The sequence below is a fragment of the Delphinus delphis genome, chromosome 6 (genome assembly GCF_949987515.2).
Source record: "Delphinus delphis chromosome 6, mDelDel1.2, whole genome shotgun sequence".
Taxonomy (NCBI): domain Eukaryota; kingdom Metazoa; phylum Chordata; class Mammalia; order Artiodactyla; family Delphinidae; genus Delphinus; species Delphinus delphis.
This window is the reverse complement of record NC_082688.1, coordinates 64,906,467-64,930,163: the sequence shown is the minus strand read 5'-3', so window position 1 is coordinate 64,930,163 and position 23,697 is coordinate 64,906,467. Positions and strand designations below refer to the sequence as shown.

Below are 23,697 nucleotides of genomic sequence, written 5' to 3'. Positions count from 1 at the left end.
TTGAGATATTTGTAGTGAGGTGGATGGACCTAGAGTCTGTCATACAGAGTGAAGTAAGTAGAAAGAGAAAGACAAATACCGTATGCTAACACATATATATGGAATTTAAGAAAAAAAAATGTCATGAAGAACCTAGGGGTAAGACAGGAATAAAGACACAGACCTACTAGAGAACGGACTTGAGGATAGGGGAGGGTGAAGGGTGAGCTGTGACAAAGCGAGAGAGAGGCATGGACATATATACACTACCAAATGTAAGGTAGATAGCTAGTGGGAAGCAGCCGTATAGCACAGGGAGATCAGCTCGGTGCTTTGTGACCGCCTGAAGGGGTAGGATAGGGAGGGTGGGAGGGAGGGAGAGACAAGAGGGAAGAGATAAGGGAACATATGTATATGTGTAACGGATTCACTTTGTTATAAAGCAGAAACTAACACACCATTGTAAAGCAATTATTCCCCAATAAAGATGTCAAAAAAAAAAAAACCTCTCATCCTGAGATTGAAAACTAAGCGAGTCTACACCTGATCAAGAAATGTTTACAAGCCAAACAGTTAAAGGAAAACAATTTAAAAACTACCTAGTAGTGCTGTTTAATTTCCAAAGTTTTTTCATCCATGTCATGTGATCCTCACAACTGCCCCAAGATGCAGCAGGGCAAGTATCATCATCTTCATGTTACAGATGACAAGGTGATGCACCAGAAGAATTAAGGGCCGAAAGCTCACAGACAGTGATTCTAGGATAAAACTCCAGTTGCACTCAGCACCACAAGGATGATAATTCATATTCATCCTTCACAAGAAAGGACAATGTTGTTTCCCGTGAGAAAAAGACAAGACAACAACTGGATAAAATAATGAGAATTCCTGTTACCTGTGTAATTTGTGTCTACGGGTAAAGGATTCCATCTGTTCTGTGGCTAATCCTATTACTTTCTGGTAAAGTTGTATAACTTCTTCAACCTCTGTGATAGTGACTCTGCTATGACTTTATTTTCTTCCAAATTATTCTTCTTTATAATAAACAAAGGAAGAAATGATTTTTAAAAACTAGAGAAAAAAGACTTTATTTTAAATAATTCCTACCAGATTTTACTTAGTGTCAGTTCAGATCACTGATGCCAGGTCACTCCCACAGGGAATAATTCGTGAATATTTTCAGCTGAGTTAAGGAGTAGGGAGTCACTAGATTCCTCAGTATAAGATTCTGCGTAGCAGAAGCTTTATACAGATGCATTTCCTTGCCCTCATATGTCATCCTGTCATTTTCAAAAGGCAAAGAGAGATTAAAGTCCCAACAGGAAAAAAAAACAAAACTGTTGTTTCAGACCACCACTAACCTGAAATAAAACCCATGATCCAAGATGTAAAATGTCCCATCAGGTAAACATTAAAAAAAAACTTTTTAGCACGCCTAGCCTTAACAGATTTTTTTCTTTTTTAGAAATCTTAGCTATCACTTAATGCCCAAGATTATGTTTTAACAACAGATACAAAGAAAAATACGGGTTTTTTGTTTTGTTTTGTTTGCAGTACGCGGGCCTCTCACCGTTGTGGCCTCTCCCGTTGCAGAGCACAGGCTCCAGATGCGCAGACTCAGCGGCCGTGGCTCACGGACCCAGCCGCTCCGCGGCATGTGGGATCTTCCCGGACCGGGGCACGAACCCGTGTCCCCTGCATCGGCAGGCGGACTCTCAACCACTGCGCCACCAGGGAAGCCCAAATACGGGTTGTTTTTTTTTTTTTTACAAGTCTTTTGAAATAAAATATGGGGATTAAGAAAATAATGGTAGCATATATCACCTGGTAAAATATTTGGACCAAAAAGCATAATTCTACATTTTTACTCTCAAGATCCTGCCCTAAAATTCTGTTTGATGCGCCCCCCTACGCCCTCCTCCACCACCATCACCACCAAAAAAAAAAAAAAAAAAATGCAAATCAAATAGGCAGAGGAAGGGAACGGAGGAGAAAGGGAGGCAGGGAGGGTGAGAGGACTTAGGTGATAATACCGGAACTGCTCTAATAACGACTGATGGGCAAGGCTAAATTTCTAGCAAAGTCTTCCTGGTCAATGGAAACTAAAACGTCCTGAAACCTTAGGAGAAGATACAGATTCGGGACAACAAGGTGTAACTCACAGTGACTATAAATCAATGTTTAAATGCTACTATGCTATTATTTAATCACTGTTGTTCCAATTTGCAACACACTCTAAAATTAGTCCTTCTGTACACATTAATATCTTACTTCTCTTTATATTTTGTTTTATTTAGCATTGCTCACAGCTCTAGTACCAGCAAGTTTTGAAGAAACTTAATGTCTGCTTGTGTATTATCAAATCTTCAGAGTAGAATTCTAAAATTTTAACTAGCAAATAACAAAAATATTTTCTCTAACAACATTACTTCAGGAAGTGCCATTTATTCTTCCTGGTGTCAACATGAAAAACAAACGCACTAATCCTTATATTCATCCTTGAGGTAGGCCTCAAATCCTGGACATTTAGATTCCTCATTGGCACAATTTTTATTCTGTGGAACTGGAGATTACAGCTGTCAAGCAGCTAGATGAGACAAAGGATGGCTTTTTTCCATCAAAATGTCTTTATTCTCAGATGAACTATATGATTTTTCCAGCTAATTGTTTTCCCCTAATAAACAGGTCTTCCCTGGGAAGCACCTTCCAGCCTTTGAAGAAGGTAGCATTTCAACATTCTCTTTGATGCCACAACTGAATTCTAAAATCATTTTATGTTTTGTAATTTAAAAGATATTTTGATTTATGAATTTAAAGAGAATTGCACACTCATTGATAACAACTTTAGATAACCCCAAAATCTTCTCGATACCTTTTTACAAAAATGACCCCACTTACCAAAAAGGTCTGACTTCCAATAATGCACAGTCATGGACCCAGAAATAAATGAAAAGGAATATCTATGAGACATATAGCTGTCACAAAATATATTCTCTTTACTTCACCATGGAGACTCTTAGACTAAACCCTGACAACTCTGTAAATTAGGAACCCAGCGAGAATGGACATCTGAAAATAAGGGAAGACCTGAACTATAAAAAGAAGGTAAAACTTTCTTTTAGTATCAGAAAATAAAGAACCATACTTTAAAAAGGAAACTAAAGAACTAATAGAAGTCATCTAGTCTTTCAGGGACAACTGGGCACTTTTACCTATTTAGTATTCTACATATTTAGCAATATTTCCATTCAAAATGGCTAGTTTTCATGTTTTAAAAAATAATCAGAGATCTGAAAATTCACTTATGGGGATGGAATAACTTGAAGAAGAAAATATCTACATAATACAAGATTTCAAGTAAAATTGCCTAACATTTGTTTAACTTCTAACTATGCCCAAATGAAGACATTTCTTAAACAACAATTAGAAGGCTGCTGCATTAAGCAGTGTAACTGGGAACACATGTGAAAAATTATTAAGAGTGATTCTTGATATTTTTATTCCCTGACAGTTTAGGTACTTAGGTACAAGGTATTTGTTCCTACTCTATATTAAAAAAAAAAAAAAATCCCTTCAAGATGCCCTTTTATGATTTAACTTTATAAATACAACAAAATAGCTGGAAGAAATTTCTATGCCTGGAAGGTAAGTTAAATGTAAAAAACCATGGTACCCCAAAAGTTGCGGGTATAGCACATAACAAACAACCATACCAAGTAAGGACTTTGTAATAACATGGTAGGTTATGGGTGATTAAAGGATTACTGGATTTACGGTAAAGACTCTTGTTTAAAATCTTCATAAATAAATGGTTTCACAATGAAGCCTTTCTAATGAAGTGTTTATAAACATATATTTATAAAATATACTACATTTCCAGAGGTATAGTTATTGTGCACTAAGCCTTAAACACTTTTATGAGATGGTTCGGGGGACTTTTCCTTTTAAATGAAGTGGGTTTAGAAGTTAAAAAAAAAAAATTGATCCCAAGTCTCTTAAAGGCGTGCACAACTTAGGCACAGCAGCTTCCTAAGGCACCTTGACCGGCGTCTGAAATCAAGTATTCATTCACCCATACATACTGAGGGCCTCTTCCATGTGAGGCAGGGTTCTGAGCTCTGATGATGCAGCAGTGAACAAAACCAAGTTCCTGGTCTCACGACCTTTCATGTTAGTGGAGAGCTAATAAATAGCGAGTGTTTACAATGTACCTGTCACTATGCTAAGCACTTCAGGTGGATTAACCCATTCAATAGTCACACTGAGTTAGAAACTTCTATTATTTTCATTTTATAGATGAAGAGGCTGAAATACACAGTTTAAGTAACTTTCCCCATTAATCTCTTGGATTTCTATTCTCGCCATGATCTCCTCACAAACGAAATTGTATTTTACAGACAGACCCTACCTTTATTCTTTTTTCCTCTCAGCTACCCTAAAACACACACACACACCACACACACACACAACACACAAAACACTATGCCATGGTTTACAAAAGGCAGAAAGGCACGATTAAAAAGAATGAAGGGACCGGTCACCCTACTCACTGGATATGTGACCTTTAGCAATTTACTTCATCTCAGTAAACTTCAGCTTCTTCCTTTGTAAAACAGATAAAAGCAGAGCACCTCTTTTGCATAGGGTTGTTGCAGGGATTAAATGAGAGAGGAAATGTAAGGTGCTTAGCACAGTAACTGGTACAGAATAAGCACTCAATAATATCAATATTGATATTGTTCTGTGTTGTTTATTGTTGAATGGGAATGGAGGCACAAACATTTATTGGATGCCTGCTGATATCTTCCAGATAGTAAAAGCATCACATATCATAATTATTGAAAAAACACAATTCAAAGTATAAGACGATGAGTAACAGGTATCTTTATAAAGTATGGGCAGAATATTTTTTCTTACAAAGTCCTCTGCATTCACACTGTACTGGGCTTTTCAGCTAAAGCTAACTTGTCTAATCTAGGTGTTTTATTTTTTTCCAGTATCCTAGTAGACTAATATGCTGTTATTTAGGAGATAAAAGCCCAGGTATAATAGTTCTAAACTTGCCATAGGAGCTTAAACAGGGGTTACATTGGCGACATGGCCTCACTGGAACATCGAGTAACAAGGAAAAGTAAATAGGGAGCTACAGTTGATCTTAATCAAAATTATTTGAAGCTTTTGAAGAAACAAGGAAGACTGAAGGAAACAAATGGAAAGATACAGAGAAAAGATTCTAAGTAACCATTTCTTTAAAAACAAAACCACCCCCACACACCCCTCAAAAGTAATAAAATCAAGCTACTGTTGCTTACTTCATCTTTACAATGTTTCCCATACTGGTCAGCAGTAATAAGAGCCACCATGCGTTGTCTGCTTTCTTTGTGCTGGGCACTGTGCTCTCTGCTTTACATGCATTGCCTCATTCAAACTTACTACAAGCCCGAGAAATTGTTAGCATTACACTTTGTTGCAGATAAGGGAATCAGGGTTAAAAGCTAGCAGATCGCAGAGACTAGATGAACTGAATTATCTCCTGTAGAAGAGTATCAGTCACATGCTCTTCTGGGTACAGAGAGATAAGGTAATCCACTCATCCTCTTCAACTTTCAATCATGCTCATTGGTCTTCCTTCCATCAAGGATTATACCTATAATAAAGCTTGCCCCTTTGGAAAAGACAGACAGTGGCTGTCTAGGAAAACTTCAGCTCCTACAGCTCTAAATGATGGTTGTATATGTTGGCCAAATAATTCAGACGCTACCACATCCTGCATAGTGGTCCTCCCCTCATCATAATCGAAAGCTGTTCATGCTTTGAGTAGTCCGCTTCATCAGCACACAGTACAAAGCTAAACAAATACTGAATTCCTAAATATGTAGCCACACTTAGCATAAATATATATATTTACAAACTGCGAAAAGGTGAAAAGTAGAGTTCTATAATATTAGCCTGTCAAATGGAAACACAATTTTGTATCTGTGAATTTGTCTACAATACAGCATAAACTATGACCTACATCATACACAGATGCATAATGTATACTTTGTAAACGGAAGAAAAACTCCACTGTAGATTTCAAAGGTTTCACTCTGACCATTTAACACAGGCATCTAGATTTTTACTGTCAGATTTTACCAGTTCAGGCTTTGCAGTCAAATACACCCAGACTTAAACTCAGACTCTAGGCCTTACCATTTACTTGCTGTCGATCTGAGGAGAGTTACCTGCTATAGTTGTTGTTTTCAATTGTAAAATGGAAATAATGCCATCTATCTGACAGGTCCATTGTGAGAATTAACTGAGATCATTTATTTAAACAGCTAAGCATGATACCTGTTACACAGTAAGTGCTCACTAAAATGGCACTTATAATAATAATTATAATTATAGTTATTGTTATAATTAAGGTCTTCAATTAATACAGTGCCTTTCTTCTCAAAGTACTCCATATCACCAATTGTGTCCGTGTGTGTGTGTGTGTGTGTGTGTGTGTGTGTGTGTGAGAAACACTATTAGGGCTCAAATATGTGCTCTTCTCTGCACAGGATACTAAACCAAAACATATATTACTAAACTACAATGCATGTTACAGCACGTCAATACAAAATTTACCCAAGTGTTTAGGTATCTGGCAACCCACATAACTATTTTTATTAGAACTTGGAAAAGATAGTAGTTTAAAATACAAGCCCATCCATTTCCTTCTTGTTATGCACAGATGTCAGAACTCTATAGAGTTCATGCTTTGCCTCAAAAAATGGCATTCCTAAGAAGCAGTCTCTTTCCAAATCATCACAATCTAGAGTTTGGGGGAAGTCTTTATTTGTGAATTATGACAAGTACTAAGCCCTGTGAGATTCCGAATTAAGATAACCAAGCAAAGGATTACTTTACAACCACTAGAAAAATCTCAAATCATATTGTACTTAAATATAATCAAATTTTAAATGTACATCTTAATCTTGTACTAAATAATGGTACAGTATTCTAGCCTATAAATGAAAATAAAAATGCCTCATGCTTCGTTTTACAATTACATATGTTTTAGATATATTGGTGGACAATCTAATGAAAGAAACAACAAGCATTTTTTCTTTGTTGAGCATTAATTTGAGTACTAATAACAAATTAAATTAGGGTATGGAGCATGTAGAAAAAAATTAACATAGCCCCACTTGGACTGACATTAATTTTGTACGAAGTTAAAATTTTACAGGGTCATAAACTGAAGAATGAAAGAAGTTTATCTTAAACCTCAAAATGTGAAAGGGACTGAGTTTTAAGAGATATTTCTCTTAAATACATTGAAAAATCTAGGGTGCTATTGAACAAGGACAACCTCTTTTGAATTACCAGGCGCCCTATAGTTCACATAATGTCGATAGATTTTTCTAATAAAGAAATTGGGCATTAAAGGGAGAATAAAATACATACTAAATTTTGTTTTGTCTGATTAAAAAATATTTTTAACCCTAAGGAGAAAAATGATCACAATAACCTAATAGTAACCTAGAATAGAAAGCTAGCTGCAGCATCTGAAAATAAATATGTTTTTGAAAATAAATATCTTTATTAAGTTTATTCTAAAGTTACTTGAGGTTTTATGATTGGGTGCTTTGAGTTTTATAAATGAAATAACCTAGCTGACACATATAACAAAGTTCATTAAAACTAAACACTGAAGTATAAGATACTTTTCAATGCAAAGTGCAGCTAGGTTCTAGATTTGCTGAAATTAAATTGCCACCTGAGAAATGTTGGATATACTTTGGAATTAACACTGAAAAATATCAAATATCTCGCCTGATAATTTTATCTAAAGTGATTTATTGTAAAACAATAAGAGCTACAAATTCAGACTAGCTTAAAGAGATAACAGCCTAGCGTCTTATTGTCCTCTGCTGCCCAAAAAGTATGTTCTTTTAATACTGTACTTAGCTATAAACCGCACGTTTTTCCTTGGTAAAAAATAAAAAACTTTTCTGGATTATTTAATTGGCTAGTTCTAGGCTTTAAAGAAAAAAACACAATTATTTGTCAACTATAGTGTTACATGACGGAAGAAAAATGAGGAAAAATTATTTGCATCTTCTTCAAGTTAGTCACAATACTTTGAGGCTTCCATTCTCCGCAGTTAGTGCAATTTCTTTTTCTACGTGTCTCGGTAGCAAACAATGTAATTTAGACTCTAACCTGGCACGCTACAACCTCTGGCCCGCCCTTGAGCCCCTCCATTGCAAAGGTCTCCAGGTGCAGTCTGGGTAGCTGCAGGGTGAAGTCATTCCTACTTGCCGCAGTCCGTGACAGCGAGATCTGATCTCTGACCTAAAGGGAAAAAAATAGCATCAATGGTAATTCCCCTTCAGACACATTAACTGGGATGAACTGGGTCCCCTTGAGCCCACTGAGTGGACTTGCATTGATCGCTGGACCTGAAATCCATGAATAAATTTAGGACTAATTGATTTTTCGTTGCAAATAAATCTCTAATTCAGAGTACTGGGGGAGAATGTTAAGAAGAAAAAGCATCCTCCTACTTGAAATGAGGGAGGGAAGGAGAGTCGCTGGAGCTCTTCTGATCAAGAGGTTTTGAATTATTTTTTCACTGTTCCACCCTCAGAAGAAAAAGGAAAGGAAAAAACATCTACAAAATCAAAAATAAACAGCAATCTCCTATTTATTCTCACTTTCTTAATAACATGTTTAATTTAACTGGTATTAACTGATATATATTAAACAAGATAGTTATTAGGTACTAGTCTTTGAAAAGAAAACTTCAATATGTACTCTAGAATAAAAACAAATATGCTCAACACACAAGGAGGCTTAAAAATATACCAGCAAGAGGTCTGCTTGCCCTCTTTACTCTAAATTAAACTTGAGGCTTAATGATTAAATACATATAAACCAACTTGGTCACACAACTTCTAAATAAGATAATGGATAAAATTAGTAGTGTTTGTACTATATTTTAAGTATTCAGTAAGGTAACAATACAAACACATCACAGATAACAGTGAATTGGAGAAACACCAATTCTCTAGCTAGCCTCTGCATCACATGCAGTTGATATTACACTGCCACCTTCTGGACAAATGAGAAATACTCACTATATAATATAAACAGAAGAAAATGCTCAGAAACAGGTATTTTCATTTTTAATTTCCAAACTTAGTAAAAGCCTCAAAAATTCCACAGTTTAGTTTTCTTTTAAGACCAGTGATCTCTCATCTTCAAATCACACAGTTTAATGATAGCAGTTTTCATATGTATACATATTTCCTAACTTTCCTTATACCTGAATAGGTTTTAAAAAATTATCTTTTTGACACCATATATTTGATAAATAGTATACAATTAGCTTAAAACCACAGGACAAAATGAGTTTTTATGAGGTAGCAAAGATCAAGAATGGGGAGAACTATCATTGCTCAAATAAATGTATTTATATCTCTAGTTTTACCTGAGCAATTTCATATGTAACTTGGCAATAATATATGATAGAAATCCCAACCTTCATTTTTCTATTCCAGCTTGTAAAACTGTTTGAATTATTTCTTACTTTATGAATGAACTATCATACTACATAGGGTTTCCTTAAATCAGCAAACATGTGCAAATACGTGATGACATCTTTCATCGTTCGTGCTAATCTAAGTTATAAAAATCCTTATACTCTCAAGTTGAGCTGAAGAATTTCTGTCAATAAGTGAATGTCAAAGTGTATGCTGTAAAACATACAGTATAATGCAATTTCTATAACAGTGTGAGTATGATATTCATGCCGGAGTCCTAATTCAGAATGTATATTTATCTGTAACAAACATTCTCCAGGCTTCAGTTAAGATGAGAATGCTTTTAACTCACTTAACAAAATAAAGCAAAGACATTTGTGAAATATGATTTAGGTTTTATATCTTATATGTATGGACACCTTCTCTTGCCTTTTTTTTTTTTTTGTCACCAATGTGCACTCAGATAAAAGAAAACATTAATGTGGATTAAGGTACTGAGAATTTATCAACATCAAACCACTAGTGTTTTGCCTTCTACCATTCTGAACAACAGTCAATAGATCTAAATATTTTACTGCACCCTGGCCAATTCATTGTTTGATGTTTAAAAACTCACCCAGAATCAAAGAAAATTTATTAAATTTGAGCCCCCAAATGAGATACTATTAGCTTTGAAAGTCAAGTTTAACTGCGATATTGATGATTCTCTTTTTTCTGTGACAAAATTCACTAGGGAAATCCTGGATGTCAAAGTACAAAAGCAGATTGCTAATATGGGCAAGGGGGGGCAGGGGGGAGGCTATGAGCAATGTAGGTATAATCCACAACACACTCCAAGCACTGGAGGTCCTTTAACCTGATTAATATCAGGCACCATACTTCATCTGTGAAGCCTGACATACAGGAACACTAAGCCACATTTTATATTCTCTAAATAAACTTTCTGAACAACATTAAGCCGGGGCATCTGGCATTTAAAACTGTGATTTATTGTCAAATTAACATTTTCACTACAACATTATTTAATTTGCCAAATGAAATAATTCTTTGTATTTGTATTAGATAGGGAAAAAACTCAAAATGCAGTTGTATTGCTAAACCTAATGATGGGCATCATAATTATAACATTATTTGAATAACATGCATGTGTTAAACTATCATTAAATTATAAATTATCTGTTGAATGTTGGCAGTGCCCCATGATATAATCTCACAAATATTTCTACTAAAATTTAAGAGTTTCTTCCCACTTTGAAATTAAATCAAAACTTTGAAAATAGGCATCTAAAATAGTCTCCACATATTTCAAGGAAAAGGATTTTTTTAAGTCTTGATAAAGGATTGACCAAGAATTCTTTTATTTTAATGGAAAAGGGGAGTGAAAGCGTCATGTTGAAAGAATACAAAACAGTGACACTAGGACAAGTGAAAATATAACGATGCAGCAAAGAGCAGCAAGGAAAGGTGACAGGGAACAGGAAAAAGAAAGGGCGAAAAGGGGAGACTGTTCAGAAAGAATGCAAAAGGCAAGTCTCAATATCAGTGTGTGAACAAGGATAAAGAGGGAAGAGATTCAACACAGAACAGTAAGTAAAAAGACTCTCACCTTATTTCATTAAATTAGTTCATAAGAAAAATAGAACAGCAGGCTGAGAACAAAGTGACTAAGAGCAGAAAGGAGATAAGTGGGATTTCTTTAGGAAATGCTGCCCACTGGATAAAAAATGGTCTTTCAAAAGTGAGAATTTAAAGTAAATTTCTTTACTGTCAAAAAAATTTTGAAGTAACAATATTAGAACAATAAAATTATATTTCTTCCTACTCTTCCTAGGGAAAAGTAGGTTCACCTTTTAAAAATAAAGATTTTAGTGTGAATTTAGTATTAGAACAACCATCATCACCTGTCTATGGATTAAATTATAATTTCAAATTAATCTGAAATTATAATTTCAAAAGCCAACATTTAATTCTGCTACAGTACATCATTATTCATCCTATCATTCAGATGCTATACCCTTTTTACTCTGATTTATTTATATATGTGAGCAATAAATATATATATATAATATTTTTCTACTTTAAAATGGCTAACAGTTCATTTTAACATATAATAAAATTTGTCAAAGAATTCTACAATATAAATCTCAACTGTAAAATTGTATACATTTTTATAACATTCTATAAAAACTGTACAATTTCATAATATTTTGATAAAGAAAAGCATACTATATTACTCCACCCTAAATTTTTGATTTTTAGAAAGAGCAGTTTACTTTCTCCCTTTTGTATTACATACTTTCAGAAAGCAGATATTTCTCAAAGATAATGCCATAATAAACAAGAAAAACAGAGGCATATAGCAAAAAAAAAAAAAAAGAAACTTTTTAAGAAGCCAAAACATCATTATGAAATATTTATCTTATTGTAACAATCCAGTTCCAGGTTTAAGTGATTCTTCAGATCCATACTGTACTGTTCCTATTCCTCTGATTAGCGTTTTCTCACAAGCCACCAATCTTTCCTAATCTTCTGTACTGCTACCAAAACACAAAAAACTATTTCTGCTAGATACATCAACTATGAAATTAAACTAGTCATTTTTAGAAAAACTGCTCAACTCTCAAAATATGAACCTGCATCTTTTATCATGCACAGTTATAAAGCCCTATGCACCCAATGTTCCAATTAATTTTTTAAAAATTCATGAAATATGGTACTAGTTGTGTTTTTACCAATAGGATACCCAGGATGAAGCAGTAAGGGTTTTGATAAAAACTCAGATACATTTGAGAACACGTGTAAGAAGATGTACACAATGTCTGAATCTTGAATGCCTGGGAAAAGCAACTGATAATCGGACTTTTATGTCATACTCCTGACCTGCCTAAAACTTTATTAATTCCAATCTATTACGGCCCCCAATACTTCAAAATAAACCTTTTTAACCAGAGAGATTTCCGTCATATACAGATCCCAACAATATTTCCTGTAACTTCCACTTTTATCATCCTGTGTTCAGGTTTTACTATGCCTCCATTCCCTGCCTTCCTTTGTCCTACTTCCTCCTCTGTACTTCCTTCCACTTCCATTGATTCCTAATTGCTTTCCCTTCTCTCTTTATTCTATTTTTCACCTTATACACTAGAGCAGCCTAGGCATTATTTTTCACCCTGTGCACTAGAGTGCAGAGTGCAGTTGGCACACTACAGCCCAGGGACCAAATCCAGACCACCGCCTGTTGTTGTAAATAAAGTTTTATTGGAACACAGCCACACCCACTCACTTAGCTATTGTCTTTGGCTGCTTTCCTGCTATGAGGATAGAGTTGAATAGTTGAGACAGAGACCATATGGTCCACAAAGCCTGAAATATTTACTATCTGGCCCTTTACAGAAAATGTCGGCCATTCCCTGCCTCAGAGGTATAGAAGGAAAGACTATATTTTTCACCATCTATAGATTTTTTTTAAATGACCACATCTCATCAGAGAATGCATGAACAATTTCTAGTGAGTAAACCTTGTATCACTAACACAGGGTGCCATCTCACAAATACCTCTCGCTCCTTCTTTCAAGTTTTACATAGTCCAGTATACAACTTGACTGGGTCTAACTTTCCTGGCCCAATGACTGATCACCACTCTAATACCTAAACAACAGAAAATTTGGCTAAACAAGTAGTATAGGCATACTGGAGAGCCTTTTATAAATACAGAGAGAAGGGAATCCGCCAGAGTTAACTATATACTCTGCAATAACACTAGCAGCAGAAAAAACCCTATGCATACAGAGGTTCTTAGTAAGCATGTGATCAAATAAGAACATCATTCCAAACTTGCAAATTCTATAAGGCAGTAGGAAAGAGAGGATAACAAAAAGATATTTAGACAGTTCCAGCACCCTGGTATGTGCCCAGTGACAGAAGCAGGGATTAAAGCATGTCAATGCAATGCAAATGACATTCACAAATGGACAGTTACAACTAAATGGATATTACCCTCTTTTACCTTTTCGTTAACTAATTAATTCATGAAATGGATAGAGTACAGTACTATTCTTATTAGTAACAATACCACTAGCACTTCCAAAAGTACTTCATACTTTTCAGAGTACTCACCACACTACCTCACTTCATTCTGTCATTCACCTTGTGAAAGAGCTACTGCCATCCCTAATATGAGGAAACTGTGTCCAGTGCTCCTAGCAACAAATAATAATGCCTCTAAATATCCACAATTAACAGTTAATAGATGAGGAAATGGCTCAAGATGTTGGTACTCCTTCCATTTCCCTACCTAAAAAGCAGCACTATCTTATTTTTCCTTTCCTTTGTCCCTTGTCTGGCAAGCTAGCAAAAATGTGTGTCACATAAGTAGTTTTGTGATAAGCAGTGGAGACTATTATTGAAACATCCTTATTTTCCTCAGTAGTTTCATTGGATCTGTGGGCATTTTCATTCATTCATGTTTTTTCTCCCCAACCCGTCTCCCCTGTTCTCTCTCTCTCTCTCTCTCTCTCTCTCTCACACACATACACACACACACACACACACACACACACAATTATCATACTGGGAGACAAGTATCTGTGCAGCAATCGTCCTTATACAATGGCCATAATCTCACAGAGAAGACCCCCAAACTATGAGGTTCCAAGATGTGTGCAGCAGTTCCAGCTGTGCTCCACACCTGCAGGAAGGAGACCTTGGCACTCGCAGCAGGAGCAGGCGTTCCACTGGTGCTGCAGCAGGCACGGAAACCCCTCACTTGAAAAGAAGGAAGTGAGAAACTAGCCTTATTTTGCTGGCAGGTTATTTAATTTAACCTACAACTCTGGAGCAGAGCCAGAACTCTCCAATGACGGCCTGCTGCTGTCACCAGAAAAAAGGGCAAAATCCACCACTACCACAAACACCCCACACATTATAGTTCCATCCCAATTATGGAAGTAAAAAACTGATCTTTTGAATCAAATTATCAAGCTGGCTACATCCCAATTAAGGATGTGAAAAACTGAACCCTCAAATGAAATTATCAAGCTGGAAAAATAGGGTGATTTAATCATGGACATCTTATAAAGGCACTAGACAGCATGATAAATTTGTGGTGTAGGTTATATACCATAGAATGCACCTCATAAATAGATTACTGTGACCTTGAGTTATTTAAACAAACACAAAACCCATATTCAAGAATAGAGAAAAGTATTTATGAATTGCTACAGTTCTCCACACAAAGATATTTTCTTTCCTAGGGTAAATTATTTCAAAGGGTAAAGACAGACGCACACTGAAGTTAGTTATTTAGATGTGTTTAAGCTAAAAACTGGTAAGCACACGTACATGAAATTCTGTGGTCTCATCTTTAGTCTGTCAAGGTTTTTAAATCCCTCTTGAGCTGGAGTACCATTTTTAGCTTGGCTAGGTCAGAATGACACTGAACAATATGAATGATGACACACAAGACAGCTATATGGAAGAGTTGTCATCAGCAAGCCAGCTGTGCTAACACCTGTATGTCCTGCACAGCTGATCTTCAGAACCAGCATCAAGAAACTGAGAACGGAAAGGGGCTCAAAGATCATAAGGAACAGAGAGTCATTAATAAGTCACTTAAAGCTGCATTATTAGAGGTAGATGACCATTGTTTCAGCTTTAAAATAACTGTCAGTTTCATTAAATAAAAATTATTCTGTGGTCTTTGTATTCCTTGTAAATGCATTGAAAATTAAAAATCAAAGTTAACTATGTATTACCAAATATTGTCATTAACCATTTTTTAAGGTAAGATTATAAAACCACATTTAAAGATTTGCCTATTTAGAGTCTTCACCTGTCAGATTCTACTTGACTCTATTTATTCCAGAATCCACTCTAACAATAGAAGTAACCATCTTTCTACTTCATAGGAGTTAAACTAGCTATTACCTATAAATTTGTTGTTAGCATATCTCTCTTTCTCAGGGACATCCTTATAATTGAATCTAGGCTTTCTCCTCTAGAGCTTGATTAGGCAAAGTAAATACATATGCTATTTTTAGCAATCAAAAAACTAAAGACAGTATCAGCAAGACTTCCACTGGAATCTAGAGGTGGCTTTAGTTATGTTTAGAGACTGGGTGATGGTAAAAGTTTGACTCATTCAACAAACATTCATTAAGTGCCTACTGCGTACCAGGCACTGTGGTAGATGCTGAGGATATAAAAATTAAGGAGACAGAATTCCATCCCTCAAGGACTTCAAACTCTACTGGCATAATTAATCTCTCAAAATGTATTTCCTAGCCTCCCATTTATCTATAATGTCTTGTTTCTCCTGTCAATTGCTATACTACCTTCTTTCTTTGCCAGAGAGAATTATGTTAATCAATCTCAAACCTTTACCTTTAGCCCTGACTTTTCCCCTGAGGTCCTGACTCACATATCCTGCTGATCACTCCATATTACCTTAAACTCAGTATTTCCAAAACAAAACTCATCATTGTCTCCCTTTTTCTCCCTAACAAAAGAAAAAAAAAGAAAAAAGAGAAAAAGCCTGCTCCTCTCTTTGTTTTCCCAACATCAGTTAATCACACTGCCCATCTTGGGAGTCATCCTCCCCTGCCTTTCACATCTCCATGTGCCATTTTACTAAATGAGCTTCATATCCTTTCTTCTGACACCACCAATCATCACTCTCCTGGTCCAAACCTTCACCAGCACTCATCTAGCCTACAGAATCACAGTTCTTAAAAACCACCTTCATTACTCAGTATTTCCAGTCTGCAGATGTGCCCCCCTAGAGCCCCAATTCAGTACGGAAATCTGACCACAGCACTCCTTAGCTTAAACCCTAGTTTAGTCTCACTTCCTCCATAATAAAGATCCAAGATTCTTAAAACAGCCAAAAAAAAAAAGTTCTTCCGTGACCTGGCTGCCACCTGCCTCATTCAGCACTCTCCTTGCACTTAATACTGAATTGAGGCTATTTGGCTATTCATGCTTCCATGCACTTGCACATGCTACTCTCTCTGCTGGAATGCCTTTCCCGTCTTTCCTCATACTTCAAACCCCTTCCAGGCTTTAATTTTCTTCTGAGAAATTTCCAGCCAACCTTGGGTTTTCTAAGCATGCCGCACAGGTGAATAACCCTATCTAAACGGATATGGAACTGCATCTATGGATGCATATTTATCATAGTATACTGGAATTATCTGTGTCTCTACCTTGAAGAAAAGGACTATGAGATATGTACCTACCTACCTACCTACATACATACACATATATAATGTTGTTGTTGTTGTTGTTTGTGTGTGTGTTTGTTTCCCCAAAGGCTGGTACAGTTTCTGGCCCATAATATACATTCAAAAAGCATTTGTAGGACTTAACTATTTACAGTAAATATCGTGTTTTATGTTGGATTAGAGGTTTTAAGTGACTTCATTGTACAAGCAAATCCAAGAGTGTCATCAAAAACCCCTGTAACTTCCTAGTCATTGGTCTAGTGTCACTTCAGCCTTATAAGTTTACAGGATTTATAGATTCAGGTATTCTAATCTTCTGAGGTTTCAAGATTGTGACTTCCTGTTTTATCTTTTAGTCATCTTATTGAAAAGGCATCTGACACGTCTCATAAATGTTCAGAGGTAATTTTAAAGTTCATAGTACGCTATGATCATACATAGGAAACAATTTAATCCTTCCAAACTCAAGCAATCTCTAAAAGCCTCAAGAATCCAGCCATTCTGCTAATTGAAAAATAATTTTAAAAAGACGACAAAAAATATTCAGATTCTTCCCCACATTCCAACTTTACCAAAATTGACTTACTTTCACCCACAGCTACAGTAAAACAAGACATCTGTTAGTATCAAATAAATACTAACATAACTTAATTTTCTCATACCTAACCCTAAATAATCCAGACATTATCCTATCCATCCAATCATTACCCTGTCCTGAAAATTATTTTGATATAATTATTGTACTTTCTCTGTTTTCCTCACAATAGAAATAATTAAGCATGTTTGGAGGGCTCTTAATTTTTTAAAAATTTCAATTCCTGAGAGGATATATTATCAGTAATATTAGAAGCCTTCTGGTAAAATTATTAGGAAAATAAATGTATACAATTTTAGGGAGAGATGTGAGGAAAAATGGCAGAGTAAGGAACTCCAAAAGCCAGTCCCTACATAAAAGCAATGAATAAACTGGCAAAATTTATCAGAATCAACTTTTTCAGAACTCTGAAAACTATCTGAAAGTTTACAGCAACCAGGTAAAATCTTAATCAAGAAAAATCACCTGAATCTTGGTATTTAAGGAAATCTCCATCGAAATACTAACAGACCACTAAGTTAACAGAACAGAGGTTTCAGTGGCCACACATGACCAAGAATACAGACCTTATGAAATCAGTTCAGGAAGTCACTGAGAAAACAAAAACTACTAGAGTAAACAGCAACAACAAACACTAGGGTTGGGAGAGAATCTGATTTCCAGAGTTACCACATTATATATTCAAAATATCTACTTTTCAACAAAAAATTTTGAAGTATGCAAAGAAATAAGAAGGTATGGCCCATACATAAGAAAAACAGAAATTAATAGGAACTGTTCCTGAGGAAGCTTAGATACTAGATTATCACACAATCACCTTAAATCAATTATTTCAAATGTGTTTCAAAAGTTAAAGGAAACCATGTACAAAGAACCAAAGGAAACCGCGAGAGTAACATCTTGCAGATGAGAAATATAAATAGATAAAAAGCATAGAAAGGAACCAAATAGAAATTTTGGAGTTGACATATTCAAAGTGCTGGGGGAAAAAAATTGTCAATCTAAAATTCTATATCCAACAAAACTATTCTTCCAAAATGAAGGAGAAAGTAAGCCATTCCAAGATAAAAAGCTGAGGGAGTTCTTTACCACTAGTCCTGCCCTAGAAGAAAGGCTAAAGGGAGTCCTTTGGTCTGAAATGAAAGGACACTAGACAGTAACTCAAATCCACAAGAAGAAATCAAGAATACCAGTGAAGGAAACTGAATACATAAATATAAAAGTCAGTATTAATGTATTTATGATTTGTAAATCCTCTTTTTTTCTATATGATTTAAAAGACAACTACATAAAACAATACTTATAAACTATTTCAAACCATACAGAATTACCTTAGAACTAAATAGCAAAAAGATATCTGGAAAATGCCCAAATATTTTGGAAATTAAACAACACACTCTTAAACAATGAATAGGTCAAAGAAGAAATCACAGAGGAATTAGAAAATACTTTGAGATAAATGAAAACAAAAACACAACATACCAAAACTTATGGGAAGCAGTGACAGCAGTGTTCACATGGAAATTTATGGCTTAAACGCCTACATGTAAAAAGAACAAAGATCTCAAATCAATAACCTAACCTTCTATCTGAGGGAATTGGAAAAAGAGGATCAAACTAAACCCAAAGCAAACAAAAGGAAGGAAATAATAAAGATCGGAACAGAGATAAACACAATAGAGAACAGAAAAATAATAGAGCAAATCAAGAAAACCAAATTTGGTACCTTGAAAAGATCAACAAAATTGACAAACCTTAACTAGACTCACCAAGAAAAAAAGGTTAATAAATTACTAAAATTAGAATTAAATTGGGGACATTTTACTACTGACGTTACAGAAATAAAACAATTCTAAGAAAATGAACAACTTTATGTCAACAAATTACATTACCTAGATGAAAAAGATAAATTCCTAGAAACACATGAACTACCAAAGCTGAATCAAAAAGAAACAGATAATCTAAATAGATTTATTACAAGGAAAGAGATTGAATCAGTATTCAAAAAGTTTCCAGCAGAGAAAATCACAGGACAAGACAGCTTTACTGGTAAATTCTACCAAAAATTTAAACAATTAACACCAATCTTTCTCAAAGTCTCCCAAAAAAATTGAAGTGGAGGGGCTACTCCTAAATTCATTCTATGAGGCCAGTATTACTCTGAAACCAAAGCCAGACAAAGATATAACAGGAAAACTGCAGACCAATATCTCTTATGATCATAGATACAAAAATCCTCAAAAAATACTAGCAAACCAAATCTAGCAGCATATTCAAATGATTATACTCCACAATGAAGTGGTGTTTATACCAGAAATGCAAAGATGGTTTAACATATATAAGTCAATCTATGCAGTACACAACATTAGCAGAATGAAGATTTTTTTTAAAAAATCATCTCATTTGATGCAGAAACAGCATATGACAAAACCCAACAACACCCTTTCATGACAAGAAAACTTCAAAATACTAGAAACAGGAAAGAACTTCCTCAATCTGATACAGGACGTCTATAACATTTAATGGTGCAAGACCAAAAGCTTTCCCCATAAGATTAGGAACAACACACAAGAAAGTCTGTTGTCATCATATTATCATACGGCTAGGACTGGAAGTTCTAGTCAGGCAATGAGATGAAATAAAGGAATAAAGGGAGGGAGGGAGGGAAAGAAAAGGAAGAGAGGGAGGAAGGGAGGGAGGAGGGCGGGCATCCAAATTAGAAAGAGGTAAAACTATCTTTTATTTGTAGATATCACAATCTTATATACAGAAAGTCTTAAAGAATCCACAAAAAAGTTATTAGAGCTAATAAATTCAGCAAAGTTGCAGTATACAAGATCAACACCCAAAAATCAGTTATATTTTCATATGATCAATTGATTTGTCAATTGATATAGTCAACTGATTTTCACTAAGGCTACTAAGATTACTGAATGGAGGGAAAGAACAGTCTTTTTAATAAATGGTGCTGGGATAACTGGATATCCATGGAAAAGAGTGAAGTTGGATCCTTGCATCATACCACATACAAAAATTAACTCAATATGGACAAAAGACCTAGATATGAGAGTTAACACTATAAAACTCTTTGAAGAAAACATAGGGTAAAATCCTCATGACCTTGGATTTGGCAATGCATTCTTAGATATGAGACCAAACACATGAGCAACAAAAGAAAAAACTGGACTTCATCAAAGTTCAAAACTTTTGTTGATCAAAGGACACGAACAAAAAAGTAAAAAGACAACCCACAGAATGGGATGAGGGGGTATAGGAGTGACTGCTTAATGGCTACTGGGTTTCTTTTGGGGGTGATAAAAATATTCTGGAGTTAGATAGTTGTGATGGTTGCACAACATTGTAAATACATTGAAAGCCACTGAACTGTACATTTTTTAAATGGTTTAAATGGTGATTTTTTTTTAAAGTTCAATAGTTATGTTTTTTCTAAAATACAAAAAGTAGTTCAGAATTCAACTAAATAGAAAAGTGTGTGTATTAAAAAAAATGTACCTCGTGAAAAGTTGTAATGATTTTGTTTTTCTCTTTGTCTTACTTTTCTTAACCCCAAATAACCTGAAATAAGCCCCCAAAAAGTTTCTTAATAAAAAGTTAACTTCTGGCCTATATTTAAAACAGCCATAAATAAAATATATTTAAATGTAATTTTTTTTTAAAAACTTCTGTTTCTTTGAAAAAAACAGTATATGCTTTTAAATAAAAAATGACTAGCCTTCTTTATTAAATACTAGTATCAGTCGCAAATGGGATTTTAAAAATAATATACAGTAAACAGCTGTGTATAATACAGTTTTAGGATTTGAAAAGTTGAATGTTAATGCGTCAAAGTTAAAAATTAACAAATATCCAAAAAGTAATCACTTTTCCTAAAAGCAAACATGTTTAGTTTAAGTTCTTTAAAGTACAAGAAAATAATTTCTACATGAAAGTAAGTTCTTTTTATTTGATTATTGTGGCAGAAGTTAGTATTAAAATTCAATTCAGCAGGTTAAAATTTGGTTTTATTCTAGAATAACTGGTGCATACCTTGCAAACGTATGTGGTTAAGAAATATGAATAGCTATACTATTTGACTATGTACAGTAAACTATGCTGAAGAGGTTGGATGTAACCCCAGTCATTTTTACTGTACCGTGAAAGAGCCTGGACCCTCCTTCTATACTACTCTTAGATTCTCCAAGACAGCAAAATGCCACTGGACAGTCCACAGTGGCCAAAAAAATAAACCTGCAAACTCTGGCTTGAAGACAGGTGGGCTGCACCTTCCTGAGAGCTTCAGAGGTACCCTCTGGGTCTCTTCCTTATCACCCATTCATTGTCACCCATACTTCGTAGAAAAGAGAATTAGCCCAATAATCAATTAGCCTTTCCTAAATTTTCACTTCAAGCTTGAAAAGTAATTGATAATTTTAAAATCACTATACATATAGAAATTTCCAGAGACTTAAATCAAAATAACTAACTATTACATCTGAAGGGAGATTAAAAAGCCATATAGCAAAAGTAAATCTACAGTGGTTGTAGGCCAATTCTGCAGACATCTTTCTTTCCATATGACACGAAAATCAAAAGAACTGCAAATGAAGAAGTGTATGATTACAACTGTCCTGTTGCAATCAGTCTTTATTGTATTTAAAATACATATTTTGCCATTCTCATAATGAAAGGGTAAGGTACAACATTTATATTTCACATTGATGATGGTTTTTGTTTGATATCAAAGTCCATTCCCAAAACAGCTGCTAACCAACATTACTTTCCTCTGTCTGGGGAGATGACAAACAATTGATTTCAAAGGCAACATTAACTGGTATAAAAAGGTATGCCATATACATGACATAATTTATTTTTCCTATCGGAAGTCTCACCATATACCCAAAAAAATCTAACCAAAGATGTCTCTTTTCCTACAAACCTAAATTTCAGATTTCTAGCATGTATGGATTTGATGTGATTATATTTAAACTATACCAACAGGCTAAATTTTTTTAAGTGGGAAGGAGGAGAAATCACAATTTCAAATAATATTGCTTAAAAATAGCACTCAGAGTATTAGATTCCTTTTTTCAGAATACTCTCTGTGAGTCACTTTTTGCTAGTCACTTTCAATATCAAAGAATACAGAGGTCCATTGTTTTTAAAATGTTAAAATGTATTAAACATGTTTATTGATGTTATTTTGTATTTCCTTAACAGGATTAGTTTTTAGGATATTTTTAAGTGATTTTAAAACTATATTGTATAAAAAATTTGATTCACAAAATTATTCTAAATATGATTCATTCATAAATTCCATATATCTTAAAAGTACTAGGTATTTACATTATTCCAACAAATTGTCTGTTAAATAATAACAGAAACAAATAACATTTCTCTACTTTTAAATAATGAAATAATGAGACATCTTTGAATCTGGAGTGCTAACAAAGTACACAGTCAGTATTGAGTCAATACTTAATGATATTAAGTTTTTAGTAATATTATAATATCCTTATTATGCTGTTCATCACTATAAACTAAAAGTCAATTTATCATACAGAAGTAATCAATTGAAAATAACAGACTATTATTAAGTATATTCAATTTCTACTTTAAGAATACATTCCTATAAAAAGGTAAATTACAACTTGAAAAACATTACTGCCTAGGTTAAGGTATATGAGTACTGCCAAATACAATACTTTATGTCTCTCTCTATATATCAATATATGTATATAGGATAGTAGGTTTAAGAGTGGTAAGAGGTTAGACAGTGTGGTCAAACATTTTATCATTATGAGACATATATGAATCTTAATGACCTTTAGTTCAGTCAGCAAAGACCACAAATAACTCAAGTGCAATTACACCAGTTTGGGGAAAACACTATTTTCATAGTTTTATCACATACATAAAGTGAATTCTGAAAAAAGTTATGCAATATAGCATTGTTCAATACAAATTTTCAGTCATTTGAAAGGATCCTTTTGTTAATTTATTTTTAAAGAAATCTACAAAATGAATTAAAGTACTTTACAGTTAATAAAATTAATGACTAGGAGAACTGTGTCATAATACAATTTGAACAATATTGAAGAAAAATTATAATACCTTATGAAGCACATTTTCTACTGTTCTCATATGATTAGCAACACATTCTTTGTCCCTAGAAACAAAATAAAGATTAGGTGTTAGTAAAACCCAAACCTTACTATAATTGTAACACATTTTAGTATAAGTGACTATTACTGAAAAATAAGGGTTGGTTTTTCCTAAAGTGTAAAACCTAACAATATTCACTAGTATATTTCCGCTTTTAATTCTTATCTTCAGTTATACTGCCTGCCAAAAATTAGAGGGGGGAATAATTCTTATGGATATTTTCAAA

The 23,697-nt window shown here is 34.4% G+C and overlaps 1 protein-coding gene across 1 annotated transcript in view; it reads right to left on the bottom strand.

The window, feature by feature from the left end:
- Positions 1–23,697, bottom strand: part of CCDC171 (coiled-coil domain containing 171) — a 357,858-nt gene that overhangs the window by 76,480 nt on the left and 257,681 nt on the right. Inside the window, exons 24-25 of the mRNA XM_060013466.1 lie at positions 23,421–23,475; positions 8,173–8,304 (exon numbers count right to left, since the gene is read on the bottom strand). Of these exons, the coding sequence (XP_059869449.1) occupies positions 8,173–8,304; positions 23,421–23,475 (187 nt within the window). The remainder of the gene's footprint in view (positions 1–8,172; positions 8,305–23,420; positions 23,476–23,697) is intronic.